The 19,871-nt window shown below is 22.4% G+C and overlaps 8 protein-coding genes across 8 annotated transcripts; 7 read left to right on the top strand and 1 right to left on the bottom strand.

The window, feature by feature from the left end:
- Positions 1 to 1,015: 1,015 nt before the first annotated feature.
- On the top strand, positions 1,016 to 1,663 carry DICPUDRAFT_86943 (uncharacterized protein; the record flags this gene model as incomplete). The annotated part of the gene is made up of 3 exons (XM_003285936.1): positions 1,016 to 1,262; positions 1,425 to 1,451; positions 1,533 to 1,663. 3 exons carry the CDS (start codon positions 1,016 to 1,018, stop codon positions 1,661 to 1,663), a joined length of 405 nt encoding a protein of 134 aa, XP_003285984.1.
- A 69-nt stretch (positions 1,664 to 1,732) lies between these two features.
- DICPUDRAFT_46478 (uncharacterized protein) lies at positions 1,733 to 3,022 on the bottom strand. The gene is made up of 4 exons (XM_003285910.1): positions 2,892 to 3,022; positions 2,558 to 2,736; positions 2,302 to 2,411; positions 1,733 to 2,060 (listed from the first exon to the last, which is right to left on the bottom strand). Exons 1-4 carry the CDS (start codon positions 3,013 to 3,015, stop codon positions 1,859 to 1,861), a joined length of 615 nt encoding a protein of 204 aa, XP_003285958.1. The 5' UTR covers positions 3,016 to 3,022; the 3' UTR covers positions 1,733 to 1,858.
- Positions 3,023 to 4,633: 1,611 nt separating this feature from the next.
- DICPUDRAFT_30216 (vacuolar ATPase proteolipid subunit) lies at positions 4,634 to 5,357 on the top strand (the record flags this gene model as incomplete). Its single annotated transcript, XM_003285935.1, has 2 exons — positions 4,634 to 4,664; positions 4,873 to 5,357. Coding segments are annotated over 2 exons (516 nt in total), but the record flags the coding sequence as incomplete, so codon positions are not given.
- A 1,377-nt stretch (positions 5,358 to 6,734) lies between these two features.
- On the top strand, positions 6,735 to 8,110 carry DICPUDRAFT_76883 (uncharacterized protein; the record flags this gene model as incomplete). The annotated part of the gene is made up of 3 exons (XM_003285934.1): positions 6,735 to 6,814; positions 7,083 to 7,114; positions 7,635 to 8,110. The coding sequence occupies 3 exons, from the start codon at positions 6,735 to 6,737 to the stop codon at positions 8,108 to 8,110; spliced, it is 588 nt and encodes a 195-aa protein (XP_003285982.1).
- A 674-nt stretch (positions 8,111 to 8,784) lies between these two features.
- Positions 8,785 to 13,749, top strand: DICPUDRAFT_149892 (uncharacterized protein; the record flags this gene model as incomplete). The annotated part of the gene is made up of 3 exons (XM_003285933.1): positions 8,785 to 9,030; positions 9,120 to 13,220; positions 13,288 to 13,749. 3 exons carry the CDS (start codon positions 8,785 to 8,787, stop codon positions 13,747 to 13,749), a joined length of 4,809 nt encoding a protein of 1,602 aa, XP_003285981.1.
- Positions 13,750 to 15,278: 1,529 nt separating this feature from the next.
- Positions 15,279 to 15,953, top strand: DICPUDRAFT_30182 (uncharacterized protein; the record flags this gene model as incomplete). Its single annotated transcript, XM_003285932.1, has 2 exons — positions 15,279 to 15,712; positions 15,794 to 15,953. 2 exons carry the CDS (start codon positions 15,279 to 15,281, stop codon positions 15,951 to 15,953), a joined length of 594 nt encoding a protein of 197 aa, XP_003285980.1.
- A 298-nt stretch (positions 15,954 to 16,251) lies between these two features.
- DICPUDRAFT_97231 (uncharacterized protein) lies at positions 16,252 to 17,869 on the top strand (the record flags this gene model as incomplete). The annotated part of the gene is made up of 3 exons (XM_003285931.1): positions 16,252 to 16,265; positions 16,521 to 16,613; positions 16,685 to 17,869. The coding sequence occupies 3 exons, from the start codon at positions 16,252 to 16,254 to the stop codon at positions 17,751 to 17,753; spliced, it is 1,176 nt and encodes a 391-aa protein (XP_003285979.1). The 3' UTR covers positions 17,754 to 17,869.
- Positions 17,870 to 18,074: 205 nt separating this feature from the next.
- Positions 18,075 to 19,435, top strand: DICPUDRAFT_53943 (uncharacterized protein; the record flags this gene model as incomplete). The annotated part of the gene is made up of 8 exons (XM_003285930.1): positions 18,075 to 18,161; positions 18,234 to 18,290; positions 18,366 to 18,408; positions 18,473 to 18,607; positions 18,680 to 18,715; positions 18,786 to 18,809; positions 18,882 to 18,972; positions 19,039 to 19,435. 8 exons carry the CDS (start codon positions 18,075 to 18,077, stop codon positions 19,346 to 19,348), a joined length of 783 nt encoding a protein of 260 aa, XP_003285978.1. The 3' UTR covers positions 19,349 to 19,435.
- Positions 19,436 to 19,871: the final 436 nt, after the last annotated feature.

Below are 19,871 nucleotides of genomic sequence, written 5' to 3'. Positions count from 1 at the left end.
TCCCTCTCTCTTCTCTCTTCTTTATCTTTTTTAATCATATGACTAATAATATACAGAATATATATAAAAAATTTAAAAAAAAAATAAAAAAAATAAAAAAAATAATTTAAAAAAAAAAAAATAAAAAATTAAAAAATAAAAAAAAAAATTTTTGTTTTGAAATTATATATTTTTATTCTATATTTATTACTTTAAAATAATGAATAAGTGATTATCATTAAAAATTAATCGATGATTTGTAATAAAAAAAAATATTAAATAATAAATATTGAATGCATGAAAAAAAAAAAAATAATGAAAAAAAAAATTATAAAATAAAAAAAATAAAAAAAATAAAAAATAAAAAACAGATTTTTTTTTTTATTTTTTTATTTTTTTTTTTAACTAAAAAAACAATCATATTCACTCTTTTGATCCAAATAAATAAAACAAAAATATATATCTTTTAAAAGATTTTAATATATCTATTTTTTATAATATATTTTTATATAAAAATATTATAAAAATGTTAAAACAAAATGTAAATAAAAAAAAAAGCTAATTTAATAAAGAAATTATTAAAATAGTAATTACTATTAATTTCTTATAATATTAATTTTTAGTTTTTATAAAATTTAAAATTATAAAAATATTTTTTATAATTTTAATTTTTTTTTTTTTAAAATTATAAAAAAAAAAAAATTTTAATTTTTTCCAAATTAAGTAATTTTTTTTATAACAATTATGTATCTAATATAGAATCACAAAAATGGAATTCTTTACCATATGAATAAATTATAATAAAAAAATAATAATCAATAAAAGGATATATTTATTATGTTAAAAAAATATTATTTTAATTTGTTAAATAAATTTATTTTAATTTTTATTTATTTATAATTTGAAAAATTGTAATTATTAAAATAAAAAAAAATTTTAGTTTTAAAATTCATTTCCCACACTTACTACTCATACAAACCAGTAATAAATATTAACATATATACATATATATTAATAGTAATAATAATAATAAAAAATGAATGATACAAAATCAAATGAAGTTATCAAACCAAAAATCTCAACAGAATTAGATGATGGAGATAATAAACTTTATTCATTCGAATCCAATTATGGCAAAAGCTTTACTTTTGAAAATGGTCAATTAAAAGAACATAATGAAAATAGTACAGTCACTAAAGGTAATGAACATGGTTCCATTTCAAAAAAAACTGAAAAGAATACCCAATTCCAAAAGCCATTACCACCAACCCCAAATGATAAAGGTAAAGATAATAATAATAATAATAATAAAAAAAACAATACACCAATGACTAATACTAAAACTTCAACTTCAATTAATAACAATGATAATAATACTGTTGCACCAAATACAACCAATTCTAAAACTCCCTATAATACACCAAACCAAAAATATCAAACATTAGAGGAAGCTAATAATCCAGTAGATTTTGGTAGATTCAAAGAAAGCATTACTAAACTCCAAAATCCAAAGAAAACAGGCGAGGACTCTACCAATGACCCTCAAAAAGAAGTTGCTGACAATTTAGGTCTTAAACATTTAAATAAAAATCCAAATGTTGGTCCAGAGCAATACTTTACCTCATTCCAAAAATTTGTTCCAAAGAACAATACCACTGATCCACTACCAGATACAAAAAAATAGAAAAAGACATAATTTATTAATAAAATTTTAAATAATTCTTTAAATGAATTATTATTTTTAAATAATTTTACTTATTTTTATTTTTTATTATGATTTTATAAAAAATAATTTCTAAAAAAAAACAGTTTATATTTATATTTTTTATTTTATATTTTTATTTTATATTTTTTTTTTAAAAAGGTTATGTTAAAGTATTTATTTTGGAGATGGAGTTGGAGCTGGAACATATTCTTTGGTAAGACCAATGCTAGTTGAAGTAGTCATAAGAATACCGACAATAACAGCGTAAAGACCTAAAGCACCACCGAAAATTTCAATAATAAGCATTTTAACAAAAAGGGCTGGATTTTGAGCATCACCGAGTGCACAACCACTACCACTGATACCAACACAAATACTGTTAATTATTTAATAATAATAAAAAATTTTGTTTTTCGATTTTGATAAAATTTAATTTAATTTAATTTGATTTGATTTGATTTGATTTGATTTGATTTGATTTGATTTGATTAGATTAGATTAGATTAGATTTGATTTAAATAAATTTTTATTTGATTTGATTTTAAATTAATAGATTAAATAAAATATTAATGTTAGTTTTTAAATGCAATGCAATAATTATTATAAAAGCTACATACCCTGAAAAAACATTACAAAAACCAACTAAGAGACCAGCACCAAACATCATGTAACCAGCCATATAATCAGTTGCTGGGAATTCAACATTTAAAAACTTCTCGATTTTACCCTATAATATTTGAAATGATAAATTAATTAATTAATAACCTGTGAACTTGATATAAATCATATCGTTTTTTATCCAAACTATATCTATCGAGTTTTATTAAACATCCATTAATCTAATCGCTTAATAATTTTGTTTGATTTCTTTACATTTAAAATAATAGCAAGAATAATACCGTAAATAGCTACGGCTTCACAGAAAATAATACTAATAATATTTTTTGAACGAATTCTTGGTTCTTTGACAGCAGCACCCATTAAAGAAGCAGCTGTGATCCAAATACCCCAAGCTGAACCAACAACTGATAAGGCCAATGAAATACCAATACCTAATTTTTCATTTTTTTTATATATAAATTTTTTATGATTATTACAATAAATTATTATATGACAAAAATTATTGATATATTTATAGTATATTAATAAAAGTTGTTAATAACTGATGGGTTTTATATTTTATTAATGAAAATAGTTAACTACATACCAATAGCACCCCAAGTTGATGGAGCAATAGTTGCAATAAAATATGTACTTAAACCATAATATGATGCACTATAGTCGATTGGACCGCTATAATCTGATGATGCAATTGAATTTGGGTTTACCATTTCTAATACATATAAATTAATAAATGTACAATTTATATATATAATTATGAAAAAAAAAAATTAAAAATTAAAAAAAAAAAAAAAAAAATTTTAAAAAAATTTAAAAAAAAATTTTAAAAAAAAAATAAAAAAAATAGTTTATCAATAGTTTTTTTCCAACACAAAAAAAACATAAGAAAAATTAATACGGAGATAATTTATATGCACACACAACCAGTTCCTTCTATTCCCTGGTTATGAAAAAAAAATAAACTAATGATTTTTAATTAGATAATATAAAAATAGGATTTTTATGTATTAAATTATATTATTTATATGATTATATTATATATATATAATAATAATAATATTTTAATAAAACAATAAGGAAAACGAATATAATTTTAAATGATTCAATTTTTTTTTTTTTAATTTTGGAAATAAATATTAAATTTGTTTTTTTTATTTTTTATTTTTTTTTTTATTTGTTTTTTTATTTTTATTTTTAATTGTAATATTATTTAAAAAAAAATAATTGTTTGATTAACTCAATTAGCTAAATGGACTACTATATTTGAGCCCTATTGTAAAAAAAAAAATAATTGGATATCAAATAATAATATAATCATTTTTATTTAGAATATTATTAAAATTACTTGTTTAATATATAGGAAATCGTTTTTTATAAATAAAAATAATAATAAATTTCTTATTTCAAAACTAGCGACTCGAGCCTGGTACTGGTATATTATGTTTTTATAAAAAAAATTTTAAAATTTTAAAATTTTTTTTTTTTCAAAATATAAATAATTCCAAACTAGTTTTTTTTTAATTTTTTATTTTAAAACACTTTGTTTCATAACATATAATTATAAAACTCTTTTTATTAAATAATATATAAGTTAAAAAAAGTTATAATTATTTTTTTTTTTTTTAAATTTTAAAATCATATACAGGTAAGAATATCTTTAAATTAAATATAATGTTGTTTGTTTGTATAAACCTTTCTCTTTTTTGTAATCAAAAAAAAACAATCTATAAAAAAGTTATTTAATTTAGCCCCCAACCACCAATATATTTTGCCTACACCGCGCCATAATTATAATTGTTTCTATTTATACAATTTAATAATAGTAATAGCAAAAATTAAAATAAATCAATTGGAATAGCTTAATAATCATTATCATGATATATTTATAATCACAACTCCTATATTATTTTAACATTATTGCCACCAGGTGTTATTTTTCCTTTTATTTTTTTTATTTTTTAAATTTTTTTTAAATTTTTTTTTTAAAAATAATTTTTTTAATTTTTTTTTTTTTTTTTTCAAAATTTTTTTTTCTATCAATTTTTTTTTTTTTTTAATTTTTTTTTAATTTTTTTTTTTAAATACACCCGTATTAACATATAATTATTTTTTAATTAATACACAGTATATATAAAGAACAAAATGTTCCAATTATTAAATTTATTAGCCTCTGCTTCATCAGCTGAATCCCAACTTGCCTACGGTACAAGAATTATCACTGACTCTTGGTAGGTTCATTTTATAAAATAAAATATACAGATAAAAAACCAAAAATATTAATACAATTTTTTTATTAAAAAATTTAAATAATAATTTAAATATTTTAGCCCAGTCTATGCTCCATTCTTTGGTGCTATGGGTATGTATATTGATTAGTTATTATTTAGTTTAGGTTATAATGTTACATTAGGGTTCATTTTTCAGATGGTGATTTACAAATTTTATACATTTTTTTATTTGTATTTCTTAAACAATACCATCTAACAATACAACCTTTAGATAACAGGATAATATAGTTTACAAAATATCAATCAAATAATATATTAATATTCATTTTATTTAATTAGGTGTTACTGCTGCCTTAGTTTTCACCGTTATGGGTGCTGCTTATGGTACCGCTAAAGCCTCAGTTGGTATTTCAAATATGGGTGTTATGAAACCAGATCTTGTTATTAAAGCTTTCATTCCAGTCATTTTTGCTGGTGTTATTGCTATTTACGGTCTTATTATTTGTGTCATTCTTGTTGGTGGTATTAAATCAAATCTTCCATACACTCTTATGAAATCATTCACTGATTTAGGTGCTGGTTTAACTGTCGGTCTTTGTGGTCTTGCTGCTGGTATGGCTATTGGTATTGTTGGTGACTCAGGTGTCAGAGCTTTCGGTCAACAACCAAAATTATACGTTATTATGATGCTTATTCTTATTTTCTCTGAAGCTCTTGGTCTTTACGGTTTAATTATTGGTATTTTATTATCATCTGTCTCAGATAAATATTGCCCAGGTACCCCATTATCCCCAAGCAACAAAAAATTAACCGGTCTCGAGTAATAAAATAATCAATATTTAAAAAATACAATTTTTTTATACAATAATAATATGGTAAAATATTAAAAAAAAAACTCTTTAAAAAAAAAAAAAAAGTAATATAATAAAATTAAAAAAAAAAAAAAAAAAAAATTTAAAAAAACTTTATTCAAATTATTTTTGGAATATATTGTGTGTTTTATTATCTAAAAACTATCATTTATTTAATTAATACTTAATTATTGATGATTTTCAATTTCATTTATTAATTTTTTCGGTTAAATACTCAATTATTTTTGTCAAACGAAATTAAACTAAACTAAAAATTTATTTTTATTTTTATTCAAAATATTTTCAAATCAAAAAAAAACTAATTAATACAGATTGTTAAAAAAATTAATTAAAAAATAAAAATTTATATATAGTTTTAATTATTTGTATTGAAATATTTTCATCTTTTTTTTTTTTTTTTTAAAAAAAAATTAACGTTTAGTTTTTTTTGTTTGGATTTTTTATTTTTTTTTATTTTTTATTTTTTTTTTAAAAACTAAAAATTCCCATAATTTAGTAATCATAATGATCAAACCAAATGAAAAATATTATGGATCTAAGCAATTTGGTAAGAATGCTCTCAATTTCCCAAGTCAAATTGCATTGGTTATTTCTAGATATAATCAGTGTGTCGATGGGAGCACAGAGTAAAGTTTCATTAAGTTTTTTTACGACTAAACGTTTTCACAGTTTTTTTGTTAATGGCCTAGTGAATAAATTTATTTTAAAAATTAAAGAAAAAAAAAAACTAAATAATTTATATTATTTAAACAAAATGTTTTTATAACTATCGGTTATGTAAATATTTGTTATATTTATAATAAGAGATTTCAACATTACTATCAATTGATAGTAATATTAAAAATTCTTAAAATAAAATATAATAAATATTTATTTACCCATATTATATTATTATATATTATTATTTATCACTTATCACTTATTCAACAATTAATCAATTTTTATTTTATTTTTTTATTTTTTTTTTTTTTTTTTTTTTTTTTTTTTGTTGAATCACAAAAATAAACATAAAAATAAAATTTTTATTTATATTTTATTTATATTTTAAATATGTATATATTATCCAATTTATTTAATAATAGTTTTTTTTTTTTTCTCATACCTTTAACACCAGGATATTGTGATACTGGTGGGTAAAGGAAAATTAGCTCCATATAAATTTAATTTTGTGTTAAGGAAAAAAAACTTTTTTTTTTTTTTTAAATTTTTTTTTAAAAATTTTTTTAAAAATTTTTTTTAAATTTTTTAAAATTTTTTAAAATTATTTTTTTTCAAAATAATTAAATAAATAAACTATATTTTTATATACATATATATATATAATATAAAATGTTTCAATTATTAAATTTATTAGCCAGTTTAAGTCCAGAATTATATTTAAACGGAAATCGTATTATTACTGATGCCTGGTAAGTTTTTTTTGCATATGCGATACACGAGGAAATTTTAACTCTTTCCTTTAACTCCTATATATGATATGATTTGATTAATCTTATCAAAACATCAATAGGAGATTTTATATAAAGTTTGATTTTTAAAATTAATACTAGTATTCTAGTTTTAAATTTTAACACTTATTTATATGATATTTCCTATTTTTATAAATTATCTATAATATATAAAAATAATTTAATATTGAAATAGTATTAATATTAAAATTTAAATTTAAATTTATAGTCCAGTTTATGCTCCATTCTTTGGTGCTATGGGTATGTTTTTAATATATATAGGTTATTCAGAATTGTGCAGTAGATTTTATAAAAAAACATTATAAATCAACAGATCACTCCTTCAATCAAAACCTTCAAACAAATTTACAATAATTATAAAACAAAAGATGGAACCATTTATATTCGATTATTATTTAATTTTAAAATTTTTCAATTTCACATCAATCATACAACTGATCAAACAGTTAGGATTATACAAATAATTAGTTATTATATTTTAGATCAATTTATGTATTGTTGTGGTTATGAATATATTAATATTATTATTCCCCATGAGAGATAATAATAATTATAATTATAATAATAATGATAACAATGATAATATTAATAATGAAAAAGAGGATTTGATAATAAAGTTATAGTTAATTGAATAATAATTATGGTTATTTTACAACTAATAAATATGCTGCGCAATCAAATTAAACTTACCAAAAATCATTGTTTTTATTATATAATAGTGTTACATATATATTAATTGTTATTCATTTTATTTAATTAGGTATTGCTGGTGCTTTAATTTTTACAGTTATGGGTGCTGCTTATGGTACCGCTAAAGCTTCAGTTGGTATTTCAAATATGGGTGTTTTAAAACCAGATCTTGTTATTAAAGCTTTCATTCCAGTCATTTTTGCTGGTGTTATTGCTATTTACGGTCTTATTATTTGTGTCATTCTTGTCGGTGGTATTAAAGTAGATAAACCATACACTCTCTTAAAGGCATTCACTGATTTAGGTTCTGGTTTAACTGTCGGTCTTTGTGGTCTTGCTGCTGGTTGTGCCATCGGTATTGTCGGTGATTCTGGTGTCAGAGGTTTCGGTCAACAACAAAAATTATACGTTATTATGATGCTTATTCTTATTTTCTCTGAAGCTCTTGGTCTTTACGGTTTAATTATTGGTATTTTATTATCATCAGTCTCAGACTCTTATTGTCCAGGTAGTATTTTAACTCCAAATGGTTATGTTGATCTTTAAATACAATACAAATATAAACAAAACAAACAATTAAAATAATATAAATCAAATCAACCTTTTTAAAAAAAAATATTTAAAAAATAAAACTATATAAAAAAAAAATAAAAAAAAAAATTATAAAAAAAAAAAAAAAAAAAAAGAAAAGAAATCAAATATTTAAATGTATTTGGTTTGATCACAAAATAAAAATTATTTTATTTAAATTATAAATATCACAATCAAATACACTCATAACAAAAATTAATAGGTTTATTTCCTTTTTAAATTTGTTGCACAAAATGGGAATTTATTTAAAAATTATTAAAAAAATAAATTCACCTGTTTGTTCACACGAGTTCGCACTCCGACATTAGTTTCCCACTCAATAAAACACGTCATTTGGAATAATTTTCAAATAATAAAAACTGCATGCATATCCATACAGACTCCAAAAAAAAACGATTTAGATATTTCCTTTTTTTTTTTTTTTTTTTTTTTTTTTAATTTTTTTTTTTTTGTAAATTTATTTTTTTTCTAAATTATTTTTTAATTTTTATTTTTTTTATTTTTTTTAGTTGAAAGTGTTGTGTGTGTATTTTATTTTGTTGGATTATAAAAAAAAATATCATTTGTTTTTTTTTTTTTTTTTATATTTTTTATTTATTATATTGTATTTATTTGTTTTGATAAAATAAATGAAAACATTACCAATTAATAATACTAATAACAATAAAAATGAAAATAACCACAATAATGATCATCATATGATAATTGGATCAATGTCCAGCGTTGGAAGTATCGAAGACATTGACATTGATTCAGAGCCACCACCAATCACAATCAATTTGCAAAGACCAAACACTAGCAATAATTCGTGCATTACAGTCGTTTTAGAAAAAGATAATTGCACAGATATAAAATCAGTTATAGAAAATTTAAAGGTACATAAAAATATATTTAATGTTTTTTTTAAAAATATATAAAATTAAAATTTAAATTTAAAATTTTTTTTTTTTTTTTAAATTTATAGGTTCAATTAGAAAGTACAATAAAAGATTTGAATTTTTTCAAAGATAATTTTGAACAGATTGAAACAAACAATCAAATTAAAGAATGGTCATATTTTATTCACAATATTAAAAGTAATTCATTAAACAATTCAAATGTTTATTTAACCATACCAACAAGTTTAACATCATCTGCATCATCATCATCATTAACATCATTAACATCAGCACCTGCATCATTAAACAATAGTGGTAATAATATCATCATTGCTTCACCAGATTCATTAAAATCAAATGAAATATCAAAAGATTCAAAAACCTCAAATAATGTACCATTAGCCTTAACACAAAAACATCAACCAAACAACAATAATAAAACCAATGAAGAAGAAAATACAAATTCTGAAGTTGATAACATTCAAATTACAAATTATACTCAAGGTCCATCTATAATAACACAAATGAAAAAGAGATTTGAAAATAAAATTAAAAATAGTAATTTAAATTTAAACACAAGTAATAGTAATAATAATAGTAATAGTAATAATAATAATAATAATAATAATAATATGAATAATATGAATAAAGATAATAATTTTTCAACATCATTATCACCACCAATATCACCACCAATATCACCACCAATTTCACCACCAATATCACCACCATCATCACCACCATCAAGTATTATATCACAATCTCTAGCTACATCAAGTGTATTAAATCCCTTATCAGTTACAAAAAGGATGAATAAAATTAAAACATGGACATCCACCAAACCTTCTTCATCATCTATCAATTTTGGATCTAGTGTTAAAACTTCATCACTAAATATTACTGGTTCAAGTAGATTTTTTACATCCAGACAAGATAGTTCAAAATTAATGGTTAATAGTAGTAGTGGTAGTAATGTTTCAGTACCATCCTCACCCCCATCTTCACCTTTAGTAAATCCTCAATCACCAAATGTTTTAAATGAGGAAGAAATAAATGAAACTAATAATAATAATGAATTAACAGTTGAAGAAGAAGAGTTAAAAAAACAAATTTTAAAAGAAAGACAAGAAAATGATTTATTAAAAAAGAAACAATATTTTTCAAAAGGTTATTTTGTAAAGACATGTAATGCATCACATGATGATTGTACAGAGGAAGAGGAGATACCAATTAATGAAGATCATTGGGAGACTAATGTTATAGTAGTTCTACCATGTAGACATCACGTTAAGGTACCAGGTTCATCAAGTAGCACTATCGAGTCTATTAGACAATTAGCATGGGCAAGTGGTAAAATGCAAGGTCATATCAATTTAGATAAAGATGAAAAATCATTTACATTGAAATGGTGTAACAAAGATTGTGCCTTTGATCAAGATACCCCGTTACTTCATTTGGTACAATACAACTTAAATTATAATACTCAAAAGGTGGGCAATATTAAACTAGAGTTGGTATTGGAGGATGAGCTATGCAAGGAAAGATTGGTAGATTTACAAAGTTTGGAAATTAATAATGGTAAACCAAGTTATTGGAAATCTCATATTGACGAGGTTTTAAGATTTAATAAGGTTTTACGTGACATAGCAATTTTCGCAAATCCTCAATTTAATAGTATTATTTGTGCCCGTACATCACCCTATCCACCACCTCAATCTATTCCAGAGTTTTTTGTTATTAGAGTTCACATTAAAGATCAAACTAAATCACTTCGTTGCTCCAATAACCATACAGCTTTAAGTTTAATGACAATCCTTTCCGAAAAATTAAAAAATACAATACCCTTCAATCCCACAGAATATTTGTTTATAATTACTGGTATAAATCAATATATTAATCCAAATTTAAATTTATTATCAGTAGAATATATATTAGAAAAAATTAAAAGAAAAGGTGAAATTGATTTAACAATTATAAATATTAATCAATTAAATAATAATCAATTATTAAAATTAAAACAAGATAATAGTAATAATAGTATAGATAAACAGGAATCAAATTCAACTTTAGATAATGTTAAATTATTATCAAAAGAATCATCAAAATTAATAAACTTATTATTAAATAATAATAATAATAGTAATTGTAATAATAATAATAATAATAAATTAAAAAATAATATCAATAGTGACAATGAAAATCAATATATTAAATCAATTTTAATTGAAGAAAATTTAAAAGTAAGATTGTTGCATGCTCATGAAATATTTTCAAGTAATATTTATGAAATTATAGGTAGTGAATCGACCAATATACAAATATATATAGAAGTTAGTCTTTATTTTGGTGGTGAATTACTGGCAACCCAAAATAGTAGATTGGTTAGTTATCAAGATACAGTAGTTTGGAATGAATGGATAGAGGTACCAATTTCAGTATCAAATATACCAAATGGGTCTCGTATGTGTTTGGGTTTACATGCAAAGTATCGTGGTGAAATTTATCCAATTGGTTGGGTTGGTCATAGATTGTTTGATTCTAAAGGTATTTTAAATACATTTGCTCCATTCTCTTTATTGTTATGGCCAGGTAAAATAAATCCAATAGGAAGTTGTGTAGATAATTTAGAATCTAAAGATCAAGCTATCATTATTGCATTCGAATTTAAAGAATATTTCGTCCCAAAGATCATCTATTATGAAAATGATATTATTGGTCATTTAAAGAGTTTGGAAAAAGATAAAGAAAGTAACTCCGAATTGCCATCAGCATTACCATCTGTTACCACAGAAGATATGGACCGTGTTGAACAAATTATGCTTCAGGATCCATTATATCGATTAACAAAGGAGGAAAAAGAGTTATTTTGGAAAACACGTTATTTTTGCCAAACTAAACCCCAAACACTTTCAAAATTACTTCAAAGTGTCGAATGGACAGATTATAGACAGGTTGGTGAAGCTTACCAGTTATTAGAAATTTGGCCTATTTTACCTGCTGTAGATGCTTTGGAGTTATTGGATCCCAAATTTGCAGATTCTGTAGAGATTAGAGAGTATGCTGTAAAATGTTTAGATCAAATGTCAGATTACGAATTAGAGATTTACTTGTTACAATTAGTACAGGCTATCAAGCATGACGTATTCCATGGCTCAGTTTTAAGTCTCTTTTTAATTGGCAGAGTTTTACAAAACATCGACTTGTTGGGCCATTATTTCTTTTGGCATTTACGTGCCGATATTGACAATCAAGAGGTTTGTGAAAGATTTAGAGTACTCAGTTCTGCTTTCTTACGTTATGCTCCTCCTCTTTTGGGTGAAGAACTTAAAAAAGAAATTACAACTCTTCGTATTTTAGAAAATTTATCAAAGCGTGTTAGAGAAGTGCCATATGAAAAAAGAAAGCAATACGTCGAATCACATTTAACCGAAGAGCAAAATTTCCCAAAAGATATATTAATACCCTACGATCCATCTATCAAGGTTCTTAATATTGTTCCACAAAAGTGTAAATCAATGGATTCAGCTAAAGTGCCATTATGGGTAACATTCAAAAACTCTGACTCATTCGCTCCACCTCTTCAAATGATGGTCAAAACAGGTGATGATTTAAGACAAGATATTCTCACTTTACAACTATTAAGATTAATGGACCACATGTGGAAATCTCATGATTTGGATTTACATATGACTATTTATCGTTGTATAGCAACAGGTGTTGGTACAGGTTTAATCGAAATTGTTCCAAACTCGGAAACTGCTGCAAGAATCCAAGCAGCTGCTGGTGGTTTTAGTGGTGCATTCAAGCAGACTCCAATCGCTAATTGGTTAAAGAATCATAATCAAACAGAAAACAATTACCAAAAGGCAGTTTCCAAATTTACTCATTCTTGTGCTGGTTATTGTGTTGCAACCTATGTACTCGGTATAGGTGATAGACACAACGATAACATTATGATTGATAAATATGGTCATCTTTTCCACATCGATTTTGGTCACTTCCTTGGTAATTTTAAAACATTTGCTGGTTTCCAACGTGAAAAAGCTCCATTTGTTTTAACACCCGATTTCGTTTATGTAATTGGTGGTAAGGATTCTAAAAATTTCAATTACTTTATCGATATTTGTTGTAAAGCATATAACATTGTTAGAAATAATGCTCATATATTTATAAATATGTTTGAATTGGTAAGTATAGATATATTATTATTATTTTAAATTAATAAATATTAATTATTTTTAAATAATCATTTAGATGTTATCAACTGGTATTCCTGAACTTAAAAGTGAAAGTGATATTGTATATTTAAGAGATAAGTTTAGATTGGATCTCAACGATATCGAAGCTGCAGATTACTTCAAAAAATTAATACACGAATCAATAGGTACATTAACAACCCAACTTAATTTTGCTTTTCATATATTTTATCATAGAGCAAATCTTGTAAATGGTCAAGAAAAATCAACAAACAATGTCAGCAGTAGTTTAGTTTATGGTAGTAGTTCAAACAGTTCAAATAGTAGTAGTTTAAATTTATTAAAGAGTAGTAGTGCAAACAATAATAATAATAATGGCAGTGGAAACAATAGTGGCAGTAGCACACCAAGAGAGACTAGTAGAATTGACAAATCGGAAATTAAAAAAAATATTAAAAATATAGAATATGAAAAAGATGAAGATACAGTCAGATCGATAGATAAAGATGAAAATAAATAAATTATTATTGTTAACATTTTTATAACAATAAATATTTTTTAGAAATTAATGTATAATATTTTTATTAAATACCCAAACATGTATTTTGATTTCATTAATGGTTTTATTTTTTTTTTATTTAATTTTTAATAAACCAATATCTTTTAATATTATTTATTTTGGGGTTCTTATATAAATTTTAAATATGACCTATTAGTTCAATATTTATCATTGGGGGTTTACATATTTATTCCGGGAAATACCACTACTATCACTTTGATATTTGGTACCATCTTAGGTTTAATAATAAATTTAAATATTTAACAATTTAAAAGTATAAATAATTCAATTAAATTATTATCAATTATAAGTTCATTTTATATTTTATATAGAGATAATAAAATACTCTATTTTTAGTTTATACAATTAATAATCTATCTATAAACAATGCATATATATTGAATAAAGATTTAAATTTATTAGATTAACTTTTATTTGTCTTATTTATTTATTGATTTTCTTTTTACATTTTTTTTTATATTCCAAATTATACTTTTTTCTAGCTTTATAATCATGATAGCATTGTGAGGGATTAATTTTTATAAAAATTTGTTAAAAGTTGATGCAAGTTATTCAAATAATACATTTGTTGCACTAACAATCAGCAATTTTCATCAATTTGGGGATGTAGCTCATATGGTAGAGCGTAAGGTTTGCAATAATACAGCAACATCAGACCTCCTTAAGGGAAGGGGATCGATACCCCTCTTCTCCAATTTTTTTTTTTTTTTTTCCTGCCGGGCTTTTTTTTAAATCCAGGGCCACATTTGTAAAGATCACAAAAAATTGGTTTGTTTTGGCTATGGAGCGTATATTTTATAATAAAACTATTGTTGTTTACAACCTCAAAATGGACTAAACTAGCTACTTTAGAATACTTAAAAGGTTTAAAAAACATCAAGGAAAGACACGCTAAACAACCACAAACAATTAGCAACATCAATGAAGAATATAGAAAATTCAAAAGAAGAATAGCAAGAGCATACTTCATCAGCATCAAATCTTTACCAAATATCAACAGTTTAGAATATTTTCTTTAAAAACATTACAAAAAACATTAAATAAAATTTACTGATTAATTTAAAGCATTTGCTTTTTATTATCTTCACTTTTAAAAAAAAAAAAAAAAAAAAAAAAAATATTGTTGTTTACAAAGAAAAATAAATATTTATTTTATTATTTAAAAAAAAATAAAAAATTTTAAAATATGATTATTCCTATATTTTAATAAAACACAGGTGTTATAATTATGATATTATTTCTTTAATAACAATGGAGTACAATTAATTTTTATTAAGTAGCCCCATCTTCATTACAATTAATTAAATAAAATAATTTTTAAAAATTAATTTTTCAAATTTTTTAAAAAAAAATTATTTTTATTATAAAATTTTTTTTTTTATTTAAATATAATTTATAAAAAAAAAACACAAGTGTTCACATAATAATAATAATAATAATAATAATAATAAAAATAAGTATTAATAAAAATGACAACTACATTACATGAAGAAATCAAAAAAATGGAAACAAATGAAATTATCCCTCAAATAGTAAAGTCAGTTCCATGTAAAAAATTAATAGTAAAGTATGGTATTAGAGAAATGGATTTGGGAGATGTTATAACACCAACAGCAGCAAAAGATAAGCCAACATTAGTAGATTATGTGTACGAAAAGGATCAATTTTATACATTAATATTAATAGATGCCGATGACCCATCAAGAACCAATAGATTAAATGCAGAGGTTAAACATTGGATTTTGGTTAATATAAAAGAGAATAATGTAAATAAAGGTGAACATTTGGTTCAATATTTGGGACCCACACCACCTGTTGGTACATTTTTACACCGTTATATTTTCATATTATGTAAACAACCTTCAAAATTAGATTTCAAAGGAGAATATAAAATACCATTCACGTATGAAAATTATATTAATTATAATTAAATACTAAATATTATAAAGAATAAAAAACTAATTTTTTTTTTATAATTTTACAGTTTGGAAAATAGAAAAAATTGGAGTTCTGATGAATTTATAAAAAAATGGGATTTAATTATAGAAGGAATAAATTATTTTGAATGTCAATATGATGACCAAGCACAATTTATAAATGAAAAATTAATAGAATCACAGGAAGAATCAATAAAAATTAAATAAAATTATTTTATTTAATTTTAATTAATTTAATTAAGATTAATCTCTTCATTTTTATAATAATATATTTATTTTTATTTTTTTTATGTATTTTTTTTTTTTTTTTTTTTTTATGTGTTTTTAACTAACAGTTTTTTTTTTTTTTTTTTTTTTTTTATTTATTTTTTAAAAAGTATTAAATTAATATAAAAATGTAAGTAAATTATATTATAATATGAAGATTTTAATTTTATTATCATATTAATATTAATGTTTAACTATTTCAGGAAAAATTTTTTTGATTTAAAAAATCATACACATCATGAATTACCAGACGTAAAATATTTTCTTCCTTTTTTTATTTTAACTTGGATAGCAGAATTTTTACTTCAGATATATGATAATGTATATAAGAATAAAAAAATTGAGAATGATATAAATGACTCAGTGCTTTCAATTTTTCACGGTGTTTTTCATTTTATTATTCACTTTTTTTTAAAACCTTTATTTTTTTTGCCATATATATATTTGTAAGTATTTATTTAACCTTTACAATTTTTTTTATTATATTAACTTTTTCTTTAAAAATAGGTGGGATAACTATAGACTCATAAATGAGTTTTCAAATAGCTTTATATTAAACTCTGTTTTATCATTTTTGCTAATTGACATATCAATTTATTGGTAAATATGGACTACTTTAAAAATAATAAATATATATTATATTAAAAAAAATTATTAATATAAAACATTAGGTTTCATATTCTAGAACACAAAACAAATATATTTTGGGCTTTCCATTTACCCCATCATTCATCAGATTATTATGGCCTTCAATTAGCACTAAGACAGAGTATCATTGTTTATTTTGTATTTTGGATACCATTCATTTTTTATATGCCTTTCTTGGTACACCCATATTACTTTTCACTATATTTTTATATTAATAGATATTTAGCATTTTTTTCACACACAAGGATGTTAAGTGGTATTAATATAAAGTATTTAGATTTAATTTTGGTAACACCAAGTGTTCATGAAATTCATCATGCTAGTAACAAGGAATATATAGATACAAACTTTGGTTCAATTTTAATCATATGGGATAGAATATTTGGTACTTTTCAAGATGATATAGGAATTAAAATAGAACTTGGGATAAGCGGTATACCAAATGCATCAAACACAATGGATTGGATAAACTTTAACCATTTTGGCCATATGTATAGAATATCAAAAAGATTAAAGGGTTTACACAAATTAAAGGTTTTATATAAATCACCAGGATGGTTACCAGAACATCAATATGATGAAAAAGATTTGCATCCAAAAGATAAAAGTATTTCAAAACAACCTGTCAAAACCATTGCAAAGAAAAAGGAACCCAATAGTGTTCTTAGTTTTATTATGTCTTTTTATTTACTCTCTGAAACAGCTCCAGCCATAGCACTACTATTTGCCATGGGTCATTTAAAGTATTATTTTTCAAATATGGACTATGTAAAAATAATGGTATTATTTTTAACTCAAATTCTATTTGTATCTTTTAACCTAGAAAATAATAATAATAACCCAATCATAAGAAAAGGCCAAAATAGCAATAAGAAGCAATCTTTTTTCGGAGTATTCAAATTATTTTCAATCTTTCAACTAATCAGATTGTTTATAACTTTATATTATTTTTATACATATATAATTTATGACACCAATGATAATAATATCATTTATATATTTAATTTTTTGTTTTATTATACCGCTGCACAAATTTTATTATGGTTATACTCAATCAACACATCATTTTATAATATTATATATTCAAAATAATAAAATTGGGAAAATTAAAATCAAAAATCAAATAAAATTGGGAAAATTTAAAATCAAAAATCAAAAATTTAATAAAATTTTATTATTGAACTGACCAGGTATCGGTAATTAAAACCAAAACGCCTATAATTGAAATGAAAAAGTATTTGGAAATTTATGATTTTTTATTTATTTTATTTTTTAAAATAAAAAAAATGATATTTCCATAGCACGATTTTTTCGTTTAAAAATAATTTTTTATTATTTTTTTTAATTTTTTTATTTTTTTTATTTTTTTTTTGTTCATTTTATTTATAAATTTTTTTTGTGCAATACCAAACAATGAGAATTTTAATATTTTTAATTTTATCTCTTTTAGCCACTGTATCATTAGGTCAATATAGTTGCTCCAACCCATGTTATGGCAATGTAAGAGTTATATTAATTTTATTTTATTTTTAAAAAAGATATTAATATTTTTTTTTTTTTATTAAAATACAGATGTGTTGTAGCACACCTTCAAACAATGAATATTATTTAACTACTTTTTGTGATGAGGTAGGTTTTTATTTTTATTTATTTTTTAAATAATTATTTATTAATATAATTATTTTATTTTTTTTTTTAAAATAGTCAACAGCTTGTGGAACACCTTGTAGCGCTCAAACATATTTCAGTAAATAATTAAAATATTACAATTAGTTTTTTTTTTATATATTAATTTTGTTATAATACTTTAGCTGCTGATAGTCAACGTTTTGGTTGTGGTGTAACACTCACCATTTGCTCTGCTAGTGGAGGTAGCACCACTACTGGTGGTACAGGTTCAGCTGGTACATCCTCATCATCAAGTGGAAGTGGTAGTGGTAGTGGTTGTAAGTATTGATTTTTTTCTTAAAAAATTGTTTCACCCAAATTAATAGTTTTTTTTTAATTGATATTTTTAGCTGGTTCAGGCAGCGCATCAAGCGGAAGTGGTTCAGGTAAATAAAAGTTATTTTGTTTAATAATTATTACATTCAAGTTTAACTAAATTTTTTTTTTTTTTTTCAGGCTCATCCAGTGGTTCAGGTAGTGGTATGTTTATAATACAAGATTATTTAAATAATTAAACAAATAAAAAATTAATAATTTTTTTTTAAAAAATAGGATCCTCATCAAGTGGTTCAGGCAGTGGTAGTAGTAGTGGAAGTGGTAGTGGAAGTGGAAGCGGAAGTGGCTCTACAATGGAAATTGGAGGGTAAGTTTAGAGCTCATTACTATACATAGTCATATTAAAAATATTAATTATAATTTCAATAAATAGATTTTATGGTGTTTGTGTTAAAGCTGTTACCATTGATGCTGGTCCAAATATCTCTGTTGAAGAAGAAGCTGGTATGGCTATTATTGATGCATCATCACAAGTTTGCCAAGATCTTTTTGGTTCAAGTTCATGTGGATGGTCAGATAAAAGAGCTATTACAGCTGTTCAATCATCACTCGAAGATGGTTTCCCAGTCAATACCCCATTCAATGTCACCTTTGAAGAATTTAATAAAATTGTTTACAGTGGTATGATTTTAAAAGACCAATGCTCCAGCAAAAATGATTGTAAATTCAATAAACAAAATTAGACATCAATTAAAATAACCAATCAAATAACAAATTAAATATTTAAATTTTCAAATAAATTATTTAAATTTAAAGTTTTATATTATAACAAAATAATTTGTTTAATTTTTTTAAAAATAATTTATAATTACAAATGTCTGATCAATTTCAACTTATTTATAATTATTAATTGGAAAAAAAAAAAAATTAAAGTTTATTTTTATTTTAAAATTAACATCATTGAGAAATGAAAATCAATTTTCAAATAAATTGTGGTTCTAAAAAAATTTGTTTTGTTTGTGGGTGTGTTTTGACCAAATTTTTATTTATTTTTTTTTATGAATTTAAAAAAAGAAAAAAAAAATTAAATAAAATATAATAATCACCAAAAAAGGAAAATAAAAAAAAACGAAATGGAATTACAATAAAAAGAATATAAACAAACAAATAATTACATTAAATTTCTTTAAAAAAAAAGAGGAAACACAAGAGAAAAAATAAATAAAAAAATAAAAAAAAAAATATAAAAAAATTTTTTTTTTTTTT

Source organism: Dictyostelium purpureum, assembly GCF_000190715.1.
Source record: "Dictyostelium purpureum unplaced genomic scaffold DICPUscaffold_58, whole genome shotgun sequence".
NCBI classification, from domain to species: domain Eukaryota; phylum Evosea; class Eumycetozoa; order Dictyosteliales; family Dictyosteliaceae; genus Dictyostelium; species Dictyostelium purpureum.
Note: the sequence above shows the minus strand (reverse complement) of the source record. Positions and strands in the feature narration are given on the sequence as shown.

What these genes read in the sequence shown, in the direction of transcription:
- DICPUDRAFT_46478 (XM_003285910.1), bottom strand. Translation starts at nt 3,015, where the DNA reads ATGGTAAACCCAAATTCAATTGCATCATCAGATTATAGCGGTCCAATC. An exon ending in ATCAACTTGGGGTGCTATTG is followed by an intron (nt 2,737 to 2,891) that starts GTATGTAGTTAA and finishes ATGAAAAATTAG; the next exon opens with GTATTGGTATTTCATTGGCC. An exon ending in TTTTGTAATGTTTTTTCAGG is followed by an intron (nt 2,061 to 2,301) that starts GTATGTAGCTTT and finishes AATAATTAACAG; the next exon opens with TATTTGTGTTGGTATCAGTG.